Source organism: Amphimedon queenslandica, unplaced genomic scaffold (assembly GCF_000090795.2).
Source record: "Amphimedon queenslandica unplaced genomic scaffold, v1.1 AMPQUscaffold_13416, whole genome shotgun sequence".
Lineage (NCBI taxonomy): Eukaryota > Metazoa > Porifera > Demospongiae > Haplosclerida > Niphatidae > Amphimedon > Amphimedon queenslandica.
Genome location: NW_003546348.1, coordinates 176,458 through 190,383, shown reverse-complemented (window position 1 = coordinate 190,383; position 13,926 = coordinate 176,458). Strand labels below are relative to the sequence as shown.

Genomic DNA, 13,926 nt, shown 5'->3' with positions numbered 1-13,926 from the left:
TGTTCGCTTACTTGTAATGGGCAAATCATTGCTGAATCCAGATCACGAGCTAGCCGACTACAACTACACAGGTTAGATGCTACATTTAGCTTTCCTCTTTATTGAGTAAATGTCTCTCTCTCTGTTCCCTCAGGCTCCAAATATTGGACTCCAAAAGAAAGACAGCAGTTCCGTCGTGCTTGGCGCGTTCACCGTAAACAGTTCAACATGGTTCAGAGTTCTGTAGAGACGAAATCATTGCCAGAGATTATAGAGTATTATTATTCCTGGAAAAAGTATTGCCCTGATGAGTACAGGGGAAGGAACCGTCACGTTAGTGAAGAGGTGAGCAGGTTTAATGTTACTTAATTTTTTATAAGTTTGTCAAATTTTATTATTTTATTTGCTAGTTTTTTGTTCGTTTTTTAACTAATATTAATGATTTTTTAAGGCTTTTTTTAATCATCACTTTGTTTATTTATTATTATTATTATTTTTTTTTTTAATTATTTCCTCCATTAGTTATTGTCAGAGGAAGAGGAAGGATTGTTCTGTCCCTCATCGACCGGCTCACACTCGTCTGATTCAAACGATGCCGACCAGCAGCCGCTAGATGACTCCGCTCACATTAACGGAAACCTCTCTTCCTCAAAATCCTCAGTCTGGTCCTCAAAAAGCAGCGAGAAAGGTCTTTCAAGGGGAGGTGGTCCTAAATTGGGCCGGTACCTGACTGAGTCTCGTAGTTTCAGCAGTCACTCCATGAGCAGTGGGCAGTCGATCATTGGACCTTCTGGTAACCAGGAGCACCGCTGCAAGTATCCAGGATGTAATCAGGTGAGTGGGCAGTGTTTGGTATGTGTCTGGTATGTAATTAATGTGTTTGTTTGAGAAAAAATTGGCTTGTTTGTTTTTTGATTGCTTGCTAAGCGATTAGCTGGAAATGCTAACAAAACATGAATGATAGTCTGAGTTTGATATTATTATACAAATTCCTAGAAGCACAGTGTAGCATACATAATGATGATAACAGATTGTGTAATTCACATTGATTATCCAAGTATTTGGTACACTTGATCTTCAAAAGAAATTTACATGTATATGTACTTTTCAATGAACAACAATAAACATGATTGGTGATGACGATAATTTTTAGGTGTATTCATCTATTTTTGCACTCAATGGTCACATAAGAATCCATGGCGGAAGGTAATAATATTATGGCGTATTTAAAATAATTATACATTTTTGTTTTATGTAGTTGGTATCCAAAGAAGTTTGACGTTGAGACAATGAGAGAGGAGAGTCCCCCACTGGCTCTATCTGATGCTCGGGACCCCATGACAAAGAAAGAGGAAGAACTCCTCCGCAAGCATCAGCTCGAGGTTGCTAAGACAATGGTTATGGAGCTGTCACAGCCACGCAGCCCTGTCCATCCACTGGGCAACCTTACCCCTAGCCCTAAGCCGTCTCCTGGTCACGGGCGATCTTCTCTGGTCAAGAGCAAGAAGGCCTGCAGTGCTAGCCCTGCAGATAAGGAAGGATTCTATCCTTGCAATCGTTGTGGACGGTAAGAGAGAACTCCTTGTGATTATTTTTTGAATAATTATCAAAATTGGAATTATTTTTTGTGCGTTTTGCGTAGGGTATTTCATAAAGTTAAAAGTCGCTCTGCTCACATGAAGTCCCATATTATCAAGCAGCAAGTGTATGTGATGTATTTGATAGTAGATATTTCATACTTTACTTCTCTCTCTCTCTCTCTCTCCCTCTCTCTCTCTCTCTCTCTCTCTCTCTCTCTCTCTCTCTCTCTCTCTCTCTCTCTCTCTCTCTCTCTCTCTCTCTCTCTCTCTCTTTCTCTCCCTCTCTCTCTCTCCTCTCTCTTCTTCCCTGCCCTTTCTCCTAGTCAGTAACCGTCCCTCTTCCAAAGCTGCAGATTTTTCCTGAAATCAATTATTGCTACAAATCACAGAGACCTCTTTAGAAATAAACAAAATAAATAAATAATATACTTATTAATATAGCGTATTTTAGATAAAAGAGACAGAGACACACACATGCACTCACACACAGAGAGAACTCAGTAACACACCTTATCATTAAACATCATTAACTGTTGTTGTAACATATATATATAGCACATTCACTTTTCACTTGATTTTAAGGTTTAATACTTTGATAATTACATTAATAGTAGCACAACGTTTACACTTGGCAATCATTATTATTTTTAACATAATTAGCCACAATGAGTGATAGAGGCCAGTTTGGTTTAGGCTATGCAAACAGCTTAATTGCCAAAATACACTCTCCTAAGTGAAATCATTGTTATATACTACTTACGGTTCCTGTTAAGGACCTTAAGACTTTTGTTCAATTATGTGTATAGGATCAAGTAACTGGTGATAAATCTAAATAATTTCTTGATGACTCATTTGGAAGTTCAAGGTACAAACAATTTTAGCAAATTTTTGACAACAGTCTGTGTGAATAATAGCGTAGAGTATGTTTATTATTATTTTGAGTAAATTAAAATTGTTTGCAATAATAATAATAATAATAATAATAATAATAATAAATAATACCGAGCATTATTTCTTTATAGTACATAATTTTAAACAAAATTAATTGAGAGAGTGAGAGGAACGACAAAGAACAGATATTATTAAGTCCATTGATACAGGTGCAGCTTATGCTCAGTTAAAAGTGCTAGGAGTGCATCCCTCTCGTTAGGATGAGTAATTGATACAATATCAAGACAAGGCTCACGATCAGTTGATAAGTTCTGAATGGCAGCAGCGCTACCAACATCACAAAGACAAGTCTAAAATAAAATAAAATAAAATAATACCATCTTTTACAATGCTCCATTAACCGTATTTACCTTATTAAGTGATTCGTTCCCATAAGCAACCAGTAGTTGGCCTACAGTCCCTGGACGTTGAAAGAGAAGAGATCGGGAGAGTACCCTGTTGGTTGTTCCTCCGTTAAACGAATGAACTACCTGACAGGAGATGGGCTCAGTTAATGGAGTGTTCTTTAATTGACAAACCTATGAATAATAATTACATAATTAAATTTAAAATGTTATTTAGGCAAACCACTATATAGTTAGTTTTTACGGAGATAATGAACACTACGGTAGTATTAATCATTTATGGTTATTCCAACTTTTAGTATTTATTAATAGTTATTAGTTATTAATAGTAGTTATTAATGGTTCTTAGTAGCTTACTATGTGTCTTGAGGCCGGCAATCGCTTTGAGGGTCTAAAGGAAGCCATGCAGTGTCTGGTGACAGGCTCAAATGATATACTAGTACAATTACCTATTGGAGTGGGAGGAGTTATGGTAACCATGCATATGGTGAAGATGATATACACGTACCAGAAAGATAGCTAAAGGGGTGGAGTTTGTAAGATTCACTGGCTGAGGGCTTCTCCCAAAATAATCCGCCATCCAAAGTACCAGCCAATATACCACTACAGCTAAGGAGGGAAAGCCTTAATGAACATAATACATGTAATAAATTTTAAAAACCACTTTAAACTGTATCTAATATTTTTGAAGCATTGGTAGTTAGGCTATACATAATATTATAAGCTCTTGGCTCTACTAATCTTAGCTTTTTTTCTATAATAGTTATAAAAACATTACCAATTTATTGGCATTAGTATTTTAACGATCATTTGCTAAATTTGCTTAAATTACCGTACAAAAGAATAAGAATTGGTAGTACCTTAACGAGGACGAGCGAGAGAAAGGAACATAAGTAAGAGCAGTGATGGGAACAGATGATGAGGAGGAGGTGGTGCTCTTTATTTCAGAGAGATAACTATCAGTCCTTCTCAGGTCATACTGATAGAGAGACCCATTGGCTAGTCCACACATGAAATAGTTGGACTCATCTGTGTCCCAACAGCACGACCAACCTGGGGCTGGTAACGAATATCTAAAAATTAAGAAAAAATACTAAATATACTAAAATATACTAAAATATACTAAAATATACTAATATACTAGTATCTAAAAATTACTGTCTAATACAGCCAATATTTTTTTCATTAAAATATGCCACAAAACCTCTCTCCTTTCCTTCGTCTCTTTTTCTCTTACTTTTGTACGACTATGTTACTCTGGAGGCTCGTTAGTTGGAGTGTTTTATCTAGTCCTGTCGTGAGTACCAGTTGGTTTCCTCCTTGAGGACTAAACTGAACGTCACGTATGCACTTGTCATGAATGCGTACAAATTCCCTGCTTCTCATGTCATCAAGTAAACTAATCTATAAAAGGGGAAATGAAAAATAATAATTTATGCTTGGTATTCACTCGGAGAAAGTTATAATGTTGCTTCAAAATTTGGCCCACAAACCATGTACTATAGTAAAGGGCTGTTCCTATTTTACATAAAAAATTTGAACTGATTCCAGATGAAAATTAAATTCTTAAAATGGCTCCAAAACTTGGTATTTATTCAAAAATGGCTAGAAAGAAATTTTTCATTTATTTTTATAATTTTTTCACATGTTCCTATGCTATATAGTGTTTCACTTCTCCTCTGAACAGTACATGCATGTACATGTACATGTTACATGCATGTACACGTACATGTATGCGTCTACCAAATTCAGACCTTTGTAAGGCCAAACCCAGGGAAGAGACTGTTAGACGAAGGTCTTGAGACAACTAACATACTAGAATCCTGTAACCCAAGGACACGAGCACCGCCAGTCTACAGTAATTAAAATAAAATATATTATTTATTATTAATATGCAATACTGCAATGACAAAAAAAAGGTCTAAGAGAGCTAAACAGAAAACTTCATGAGCTGATAAACACTAAAGTATAGTGCATGGCTTTCGGAGTGACTTTAAAAAATCATAAAAAATCCAAATTTGATTGGAATCAGCTCAAACTTGCTACACAACACAAGAACATGTATATGTATTAGAAAACATTATAAAAATGGAGAATTTTCTCCTAGTCATTTTTGGTGAAATTTGGCCAAATATCCTGTACTATAGTACAGGAACTTTGGCCCGATTTTGGAGTAACTTCAAAAATTCGTAAAAAATCCAATTTTGATCGGAATCAGCTCAAACTTGCTACACAACATAAGAACATGTATATGTATTAGAAAACATTATTAAAATGAAGAATTTTCTCCTAGTCATTTTTGGTGAAATTTGGCCAAATACCCTGTACTATAAGTACAGGAACTTTGGCCTGATTTTGGAGTAACTTCAAAAATTCTTTAAAAATCCAATTTTGATCGGAATCAGCTCAAACTTGCTACACAACATAAAAACATGTAAATGTACCAGGAAAAATTATAAAAATGAAGAATTCTCTCCTGGCCATTTTTGGCAAAATACCATGGATCAGAGTTTCCTATTCAGCTCTACTGAGCCAGCTAAATAGGACACTCATGAGCTGGCAAGAACCTTGTGGGAATATCTGCTGCAATAGCAAGGGACGTTAGAATGTATAGAACATCTAAAGGTCCTTAATCATTAATTATTGCTCTTACTGATGATATGGGTATAACTTTGTATGGTTGGAATATCCCCTGGCATGCTTCAGGAGTATTGGTGAGTGCAGGCTCAGATACAATGCCTCTACCTCTGTACTGCTCCAACCTAAATTTGTATAAAATAATAAAAGTAATAATTGCATAAAAGGGAGAGTTTTTACTGTTGCTTGCAAGCTCTTAGTTCCTCCTTCACTCTCTCGCATTCTGCTTTTGCTAGCTGGTATTGTATCAAAGCTTGTCCCTCAGACTTTTGTGCAGCTATTCTAGCCAACTTCTCTTCCTCTAACTCCTAAATCATTAATAGCAATCATTTTATTGAGTGATAGTGCTGGCCATCACGGACCATGAGTGCTCTGTCCCTCTCGGTCGTATCGATGGCTGATATTGACTTTGTGTAAATGATTCTAATGTCTCCTTTCTTTGCCTTTGCATTGCATTGGGGACACCTCTCTCCTTGGCCCTTTAGCCACTTCTCTATGCATCTAAAAAATTAATAAAAAGTATAAGGAATACTAAAATCCCGATTACATGTATCCAAAAAGGTGTCCACACCTAAGCGACGCAATCCTGTGGTTCCCGGAATTAGACCAACCCTCAAAACATATAGAGCAAGTCTGACCCTATAAAATACATCGTTATGGTAACGGGAGCGTGCCCATCAATATGGCGTGCCTCGTTTTCGTCTGACATGCTCATGTCTTTCTTTTGATTCTGCTTTCTCTTTTTTCTGGTCGGTTGAAAGTCATCGCATAACGAGTCTTCATCTAATGGTGGGTTCTCTCTGAGTCTTTCAATTGCTTCTAGTGCTAGATTAGGAAGTACAGGGACATCGTGTGACCGGTGAATATTTTCTTCTTCTTCTTCTTCACTTTGAATCTCAATTACATCCTCTTCTTCTTCTTCTCTTTCCTCCTCTTGCATGTCAGCTTGAGTTTCTCTTTGCTCCTCCTCCATTACTTATAGTTAATAAACTCTACTAGTCACGTGATCAATAGTTATTAAAACTACTAATTAACCAGCCACTCCTTCTCGCCTCACTGCATGCAGACTTAGCAATTCAGAGAAACAATGTCTATGTTGTCAGAGGAGCTGCATGAGCATGAGTTAGATCCTCTTCGTCAGAAAGCTGCATCTCTCCTAATCTCTTGTTTGGGGGAGTTATTTGGGACTTGGTTGTTAACACTTATCATTTGCTCTGTGGTTGCTGCAGCTATTATTACAGGCTAGCATAAAATGGTGTATGCATTATTTATAAATACACTTAAACATAGTGGTCTATAGATTCCTAATAGCTTTTAGCTTATATAGAACTAATATGTCACTCTACTATTTCATGTTGTCTATTTTGTCCTTATACAGAAGCTCAGGTAGGCTTATGGCAGGTTGCATTACCATCTGGCTTTGGTGTGTCTATATCAATATTCATATCAGCTCATTTCTCAGATGCTCATCTTAACCCAGCTGTATCCATTGCCTTTGCTGTTGTGCGATTTCGCCAGTTTCATTGGTTACGTTTAGGTCCTTACATCCTCTCACAATTCCTTGGTTCCCTCATTGCTGGTCTAACTGTAATCATATTCTATCATGGAGCAATACAGTCATTTGAAGCAGCTCATAACATCACACGAGGAGAGCCTGGGAGTCAGCTATCAGGAATGGTTTTTGGAGAGTACTTTCCTAACCCGGCCCTCTACAATCACAACGAGTTCTCTAGCGTGACGTCAGTTTTTGAGGCCTTCCTGGTTGAAGCCTGGGGCACATTTATACTTGTCTTTGTTATTTTCAGTCTCACTCATCCAAGCAATAGTACCATATCTAGCACTAAAGTAGTAGTACCAATTGCTATTGGTATAACTGTTGCAGTGATCATCAGTATCTATGGGCCATTGACTCAAGCAGGTCTCAATCCTGCTAGGGACTTTGGGCCACGAGTGATTGCAGCTCTGGCAGGATGGGGCACCATAGCCATACCTGGCCCTAGGTATGGTTTCTGGTTATACATTGTAGGACCGATTATCGGAGGAGTATTAGGAGGAGGAGCAAGTGATTTGACCCTTTACTGTTTTAGAAGATTCAAGAAGTAGAGTCTTAAAACATGCAACGCTAAATAATAATCATTTTTTATTATGCTGGTTTGTTCTTTTAATAATTTTGTCATAAAATTATGACAATAATAATAATAATAATAATAATAACACATGTAATTTTTAAAGATAACAGGTAAGGTAACATTCACAAAAATTTAATTAATTGAATTATTAAAATTACTAATTAACCAGCCACTCCTTCTCACTGCAGACTTAGTAAAATCAGAGAAATAATGTCTATGTCACAGGAGCTGCATGAGTTGCCTTCTTCTTTCCGAGGAGAGATGAATGACTTGGATCGGATTGACACACTAGCTATTAAAAGTTTGTCTTCATTCTCTTTATAATTATCTATCTTTCTTTCTCCTCTTGCAGTAAATGAAAGACAAGAAGAGTCATGTATGTGCCTCCTACAAGAAGAAACTGTAAAGGAAATGACCATAGAGTAGGTTTAACCATTCAAGCAACTATTATTCCATATGCAATAACAACAACAACAACAGTAATAATAATGATAATGATATAATAATAATGATAATAATAATAATGGAAAATCTCTCTCCACTTTGTAGTGTCCCTGTCCCACATGTAAATTTCTCTTTCAATAAAAACCCTCTTCGTCAGAAAGCTGCATCTCTCCTAATCTCTTGTTTGGGGGAGTTATTTGGGACTTGGCTGTTGACACTTATCATTTGCTCTGTGGTTGCTGCAGCTATTATTACAGGCTAGCATAAAATGGTGTATGGCTGTATGAATTATTTATAAATACACTTAAACATAGTGGTCTATAGATTCCTAATAGCTTTTAGCTTATATAGGACTAGTATGTCACTTTACTATTTCATGTTGTCTATTTTGTCCTTATACAGAAGCCCAGAAAGGCTTATGGCAGGTTGCATTACCAGCTGGTTTTGGTGTGTCTATATCAATATTCATATCAGCTCATTTCTCAGATGCTCATCTTAACCCTGCTGTATCTATTGCCTTTGCCGTCGTGCGATTCCACCAGTTTCATTGGTCACGTTTAGGCCCTTACGTCCTCTCACAGTTCCTTGGTTCTCTGATTGCTGGTCTAACTGTATTTGCATTCTATCATGGAGCAATACAGTCATTTGAAGCAGCTCATAACATCACAAGGGGGGAGCCTGGGAGTCAGCTATCAGGAATGGTTTTTGGAGAATACTTCCCTAACCCGGCCCTCTACAACCACAACGAGTTCTCTAGCGTGATGTCAGTTTTTGAGGCCTTCCTGGTTGAAGCCTGGGGCACATTTATACTTGTCTTTGTTATTTTCAGTCTCACTCATCCAAGCAATAGTACTATATCTAACACCAAAGTAGTAGTACCAATTGCTATTGGTATAACTGTTGCAGTGATCATCAGTATCTATGGGCCATTAACTCAAGCAGGTCTCAATCCTGCTAGAGACTTTGGGCCACGCGTGATTGCAGCTCTGGCAGGATGGGGTACCATAGCCATACCTGGCCCTAGATATGGTTTCTGGTTGTACATTGTAGGACCGATTATCGGAGGAGTATTAGGAGGAGGGGCAAGTGATTTAACCCTTTACTGTTTTAGAAGATTCAAGAAGGAGAGTCATTAAACATGCAAGACTAAATAATTATCATATTTTATTATGTTGGTTTGTTCTTTTAATAATTGTGACATAAAATTGTGACAATAATAATAATAATAATAATAATACATGTAATTTTTTAGATAATAGGTAAGGTAACATACACGTACATACACAGTCAAGGTGGGAAGAGAGAGTGAGAGGGATAAGATTATAATTACATTGTACAATATCTCAGACAGTGTACACCAGCATTACCATTCATTATTGTATAATAATTATTATAATTAATCTTTTGCATCTCCAATACCATCAGCATTAATAGCAAACATTGCTTCTGCCTCAGGGAGGCAGGGAGAGTCATAGATCTTGCATATACGAGTTTCGCCACGACCTTTCCTTAAATATAGTCTAAGAGGGAAAAGAAGAAGAGAATAAAAACATGTACTGTATTTTGCATGCACGCCATAGCTATAATAACAGTAAAAGATATAGTGACTGGAATTGCAATACAATCAATGATATACTCTTTCCTTACCTAGTGGTTGAAGCGTGGGCGATTATATTTCCACCAATCGGTTTCTTTGGGTCGGCCGAAAACATTGCAGCTGCTCCATCAACTTGAGCAACAACTTGATTAGTAATGACAACAGCCACGCCAAACTAGAGACATGAGGCAGAGCTAGTGTTAATAGCACAAGGAAGTAATAATGTACCTCGTCTGAGAGTCTTAATAGAGTCCGCAGAAACCGCGCCAGGTGCATCTGACGGGCGCTGAGCTCTCCTCTTCCAGAGTAATCCGTTCTATAAAGTGCAGTAGCACTATCAACCACTAGTAGTGCATATCTGATGGGAAGAAATAATAAATAGATTGCAATATAATGCTCTCTCAAGAAAAGAATTCAGGGTCAGGTTTCCCACAGGATTATGGCATAGTACTTAGCTTCTTGTCAGGAAATATTAAAGTTGCTCATTAATGCTAAAAAATCTGGTCAAAGACCCTGTATTGTAGTACAGGGTACATGTATTTTGCCAAAAATGACTAAGAGAGAATTCTCAATTTTTATAATATTTTCTGATACATATACATGTTCTTATGTTATGTAGCAAGTTTGAGCTGATTCCGATCAAAATTGAATTTTTTATGAATTTTTAAAGTTGCTCAAAAATCGGGCCAAAGTCCCTGTACTATAGTACAGGGATTTTGGCCAAATTTCGCCAAAAATGACTAAGAGAGAATTCTCCATTTTAATAATTTTTTTCTGATGCATATACATGTACTTATGTTGCGTAGAAATTCTGAACTGATTCCAATCAAAATTGGATTTTTTAATGAATTTTTAAAGTCCATACGCTATCATGAAGCATGCCTTTTAAACTCATTTAGCATGCTTTGTGAAAAACCCTGTTTGAGGCACAATAAAAATACTTCAATTTCCCCACGAGTACCTTGTTTCTGACATCATGGCAGCTGCTTGCAATAGGAGCTGAGACTGATGGTCGGTGTTATAAGCTCTTGCGTATGCAACATTATCCAGTACATCAGCACCAGATAAATTATACCTAAACATCACATGACCAAGACATGAGGAGTGTATGATGGGTACTAACCTCTCGGCAACTGCTAGGAGTCTCTCTGGACGGAAAGTTCCTTCTGAGTCAATATAGAGACACTTACCCTCTCCACCGCCATTGTCTATAGGTAACTAATGAAGAAATTAAATATAGTAAGTGATTAGTAATCAGAGATATGCAAGTAGATACTGACTGGGTAAAGGGTATATAGTACCTGACAAGTGACTGCTAGCATGTGACATAGCTGAGTCTTTCCGGTTCTGAACTCGCCAAATATTTCAGTAATAGAACCAGTTTCAATGCCACCTTGAGAGGAGAGAGAAAAGAATGAGAGAGAAAAGAATGAGAGAGAAGAGAATGAAATTGGGTTAGTGAATGATCACTGATCAAAGGCTAAAGTGCTAATGTCTGATAGACTAATGACACATTAAAATAGACTGGCTCTAATTTATAACAATTAATTACTATTATTTATGCAGTTACCTTTTAGTAATGTATCCAGTTCTTTTGATCCGGTCGTGATTTGTATTATTTCTGAACGTCTACGGTGAAACTCTGTCGCAGTCGTGAAACCCATTGGGACTAGTTTAGCCGCTTCGTTTTGTATCTTGTCGGCCTTGGCCTCGCTGATACCTTTGATGACTAAAAGAGCTTTTTTAGGAGCGTATGCAACCGATTCTACTGTATGATAGCCAGCCTCTGATAGCTTCTTTACATCGTTGGCACTTATACCGCTTCCCTATGATAAATAATAATAACTATCTCTGTTTCTCTTGTTCTGGGCTACCTCTAGCTTGACTATTGGCTGCGGGCCTATGTTTTCTTCTTCTGTGAGAGCTTCTTGATGATTAATGCTGGCCGCTATAGAGGAAACTGCTGAACTCTCCATGATTGTCCTAGTGTCCTTCCCGCCACAGAAAATGTAGTTATTAAAGAGTTAAATAAACAAGCCACGCCTATATCTCATTCATAAAGCCACGCCCATTTATAGATATGGCGGCTGAGAGCTCTGGTGAAAATGGTGTCGAGACACAGCAGTTACAGCTTAATTACAAGCAATGGAAGGAAAGGTAGTGACCTATTGTATGCTAATGGTTTTATTTACAATCTCAAATAGTTTGTTTTACAAAGAAGCACTTGCCAACCTGACATCCTACAACTCACAATTATTAAAGGAAAGAGCCTCTCGCCTTCCTTATTTTGACGGGCAGACTGGAGTCATTCAGAAAGGTACCGCATAATAAATACTACGTATGGTTTGGGTCGGTGTGGCTAGGCTTATTGGGATGATCCAACTTCCTATCATATTAATATTTTCGTTATTATTGTATAATTATTATATATCATTATTATTTTTGTTATTATTATATCATTATTATTTTTGTTATTATTATATCATTATTATTTTTGTTATTATTATGGCATAGATTGCAGATTATGGCGTAAGACATCCGAACGACACGTTGGGAAGCTTAATGGACAGATATACTCTTATATTCCACACAGATGGAGGCTTGAACCACCCAACACTCACCCACAGGAACACATCAGTAAAGGTTCATTATAAGAACAAGGAGCAGAGAGAGAAGGGGGGAGGGAGGGGTGTGATACCAATATTTTCATTTTATATTTAGTACCATCAGAAGCGTCTAGTGATACCGGTCAACCTCCAGTGGCTCCAGTTAATGGTGTGAATGCATCAGCTCCGCCTCCAAGTACTATGATGTCATCTGATAATAATAACGTACAGGGAACTCCTGTAACTAAGAGAAGCTCTCGTTCTAATACTAAACGTGAAGAGAGTAAGAGTGTATAGAGAGGGAGGGAGGGAATCATTTGCTTTTATATTAGGTATTGCTTCAAGGGCAGCCATAATGGAGTCACCGATTAGCTCCGAACTAAATGAAGAGGAAAGTGACAAAGAAACTGAATTCCAGGACGACTTTGACTCGGAAGAAGAGAAAAGACAACGCAAGAAAAGAAAAGTAAAAAATACTGCTATAATGACAACTATAGCAACCTTGTTACCATTGCAACATTACATCTACTTATAAATTTCTAGACTACAACTCGTCAGCAGCGTTCGACCGTGACAGCTCCTTCCAGACCGACAAGAGACCCTGAAAAGGAGAAACCTTACGCCTGCTCGTGGTGCAATCGCAGGTACAAGACTCAATCATCATTGAAAGCCCACCAGACACAGTATCACTCTAAAGAAACAACTGGTAAGAGAAACTGAGTAATTCTTTACTTTAAAATAATCTAACTGGCGTGATTATCATAACTGTCATTATTTTTCTTGTCCCACTGTAGGCCCAACTGTTGCCGAGAAGCCTCTAGTTGCAGCACTCCCTGTTAACATATCCAGTATTGATAAGATAGGCGGAATAGGAGGGCTGGAGGGAATAGCTCCACCTGTCAAGAAACGCAATCCTTATTGTGACTTTTGTCTTGGAGACGATACTCTGAATCAGAAGTCCGGTAAACCTGAGCGGATGGTTTCATGCGCTGACTGCGGTAGATCAGGTAACGGCTTGCATCTTTATTTTAGTAATTTAATCTCTTCCTTCTCTTCTTTTCAGGACATCCGTCTTGCCTCCAGTTCTCTCCATCCCTTGCTGCAGTTGTCCTAACTTATCGCTGGCAGTGCATAGAGTGCAAGTCTTGCTCCCTTTGTGGAAAATCAGACAATGACGTAAAGTCTATTTTTAGACTTTGATGCTATATTTAGAAATCATTTGTTTCTTTTTGTAGGATCAGTTGCTGTTTTGTGATGATTGCGATAGAGGTTACCACATGTACTGCCTTAAGCCACCAATGAAAGAGGCTCCTGAAGGTATGCAATAATTGCACGTGCGTGTCTGTTATTTTTGGTTGCATTGTAGGTAGTTGGAGTTGTGGTATGTGCTAATTTGTTACTATGCTGGGAGCAGCTGCGGCTGAAATTAATATGGAATTTATGTCCCTCCAATAATGCAATTCATTCAATCAATCAATTAATAATTAACTGATCATTTTCTGCCAATTGTCATTATTATTATTATTATTATGATTATTATGATTTTCGATGTTGAAAAATTCTTAAATCCAGTTTAATAAAAAGTAATACATACATGTGACAAGTATTGTTGGGAGAAAAGGAGGTGCAAGGTTTGATGTACAGTTAGTGTGTGGTGAG

General features: G+C 37.6%; 6 protein-coding genes across 8 annotated transcripts; 4 read left to right on the top strand and 2 right to left on the bottom strand.

Annotated features, from left to right (window-relative positions):
* Positions 1-6: 6 nt before the first annotated feature.
* On the top strand, positions 7-2,167 carry LOC109581839 (transcriptional-regulating factor 1-like). Of its 2 annotated transcripts, none has more exons than XM_019996280.1 (7): positions 7-71; positions 134-324; positions 502-813; positions 1,133-1,185; positions 1,238-1,546; positions 1,622-1,684; positions 1,887-2,167. In XM_019996280.1, the coding sequence occupies exons 1-7, from the start codon at positions 17-19 to the stop codon at positions 1,921-1,923; spliced, it is 1,020 nt and encodes a 339-aa protein (XP_019851839.1). In that variant the 5' UTR covers positions 7-16; the 3' UTR covers positions 1,924-2,167. The 2 variants fall into 2 exon arrangements, with proteins under 2 accessions (XP_019851839.1, XP_019851840.1); XM_019996281.1 differs by having other exon boundaries at positions 1,883-2,167.
* A 399-nt stretch (positions 2,168-2,566) lies between these two features.
* Positions 2,567-6,490, bottom strand: LOC100641126 (E3 ubiquitin-protein ligase RFWD3-like). Its single transcript, XM_019996278.1, has 12 exons — positions 6,183-6,490; positions 6,039-6,130; positions 5,854-5,992; positions 5,672-5,799; positions 5,508-5,616; positions 4,609-4,707; positions 4,092-4,258; positions 3,715-3,927; positions 3,363-3,463; positions 3,212-3,303; positions 2,861-3,028; positions 2,567-2,800 (listed from the first exon to the last, which is right to left on the bottom strand). The coding sequence occupies exons 1-12, from the start codon at positions 6,462-6,464 to the stop codon at positions 2,642-2,644; spliced, it is 1,749 nt and encodes a 582-aa protein (XP_019851837.1). The 5' UTR covers positions 6,465-6,490; the 3' UTR covers positions 2,567-2,641.
* A 77-nt stretch (positions 6,491-6,567) lies between these two features.
* LOC105312704 (glycerol uptake facilitator protein-like) lies at positions 6,568-7,673 on the top strand. The gene is made up of 2 exons (XM_011405561.2): positions 6,568-6,732; positions 6,870-7,673. Exons 1-2 carry the CDS (start codon positions 6,579-6,581, stop codon positions 7,592-7,594), a joined length of 879 nt encoding a protein of 292 aa, XP_011403863.1. The 5' UTR covers positions 6,568-6,578; the 3' UTR covers positions 7,595-7,673.
* Positions 7,674-7,731: 58 nt separating this feature from the next.
* On the top strand, positions 7,732-9,269 carry LOC100640999 (glycerol uptake facilitator protein-like). The gene is made up of 4 exons (XM_019996238.1): positions 7,732-7,921; positions 7,973-8,042; positions 8,170-8,320; positions 8,400-9,269. The coding sequence occupies exons 1-4, from the start codon at positions 7,831-7,833 to the stop codon at positions 9,198-9,200; spliced, it is 1,113 nt and encodes a 370-aa protein (XP_019851797.1). The 5' UTR covers positions 7,732-7,830; the 3' UTR covers positions 9,201-9,269.
* LOC100640876 (DNA repair protein RAD51 homolog B) lies at positions 9,237-11,677 on the bottom strand. Its single transcript, XM_003386486.3, has 8 exons — positions 11,536-11,677; positions 11,232-11,487; positions 10,963-11,054; positions 10,785-10,879; positions 10,623-10,736; positions 9,890-10,019; positions 9,712-9,836; positions 9,237-9,584 (listed from the first exon to the last, which is right to left on the bottom strand). The coding sequence occupies exons 1-8, from the start codon at positions 11,635-11,637 to the stop codon at positions 9,461-9,463; spliced, it is 1,038 nt and encodes a 345-aa protein (XP_003386534.1). The 5' UTR covers positions 11,638-11,677; the 3' UTR covers positions 9,237-9,460.
* Positions 11,678-11,714: 37 nt separating this feature from the next.
* LOC100640749 (zinc finger protein ubi-d4-like) lies at positions 11,715-13,850 on the top strand. 2 transcript variants are annotated; one of them, XM_019996276.1, is made up of 10 exons: positions 11,715-11,818; positions 11,866-11,978; positions 12,176-12,304; positions 12,392-12,550; positions 12,600-12,733; positions 12,811-12,973; positions 13,062-13,274; positions 13,331-13,443; positions 13,503-13,584; positions 13,634-13,850. In XM_019996276.1, the coding sequence occupies exons 1-10, from the start codon at positions 11,742-11,744 to the stop codon at positions 13,657-13,659; spliced, it is 1,209 nt and encodes a 402-aa protein (XP_019851835.1). In that variant the 5' UTR covers positions 11,715-11,741; the 3' UTR covers positions 13,660-13,850. The 2 variants fall into 2 exon arrangements, with proteins under 2 accessions (XP_019851835.1, XP_019851834.1); XM_019996275.1 differs by having other exon boundaries at positions 12,383-12,550.
* The last annotated feature ends 76 nt before the right edge of the window (positions 13,851-13,926 follow it).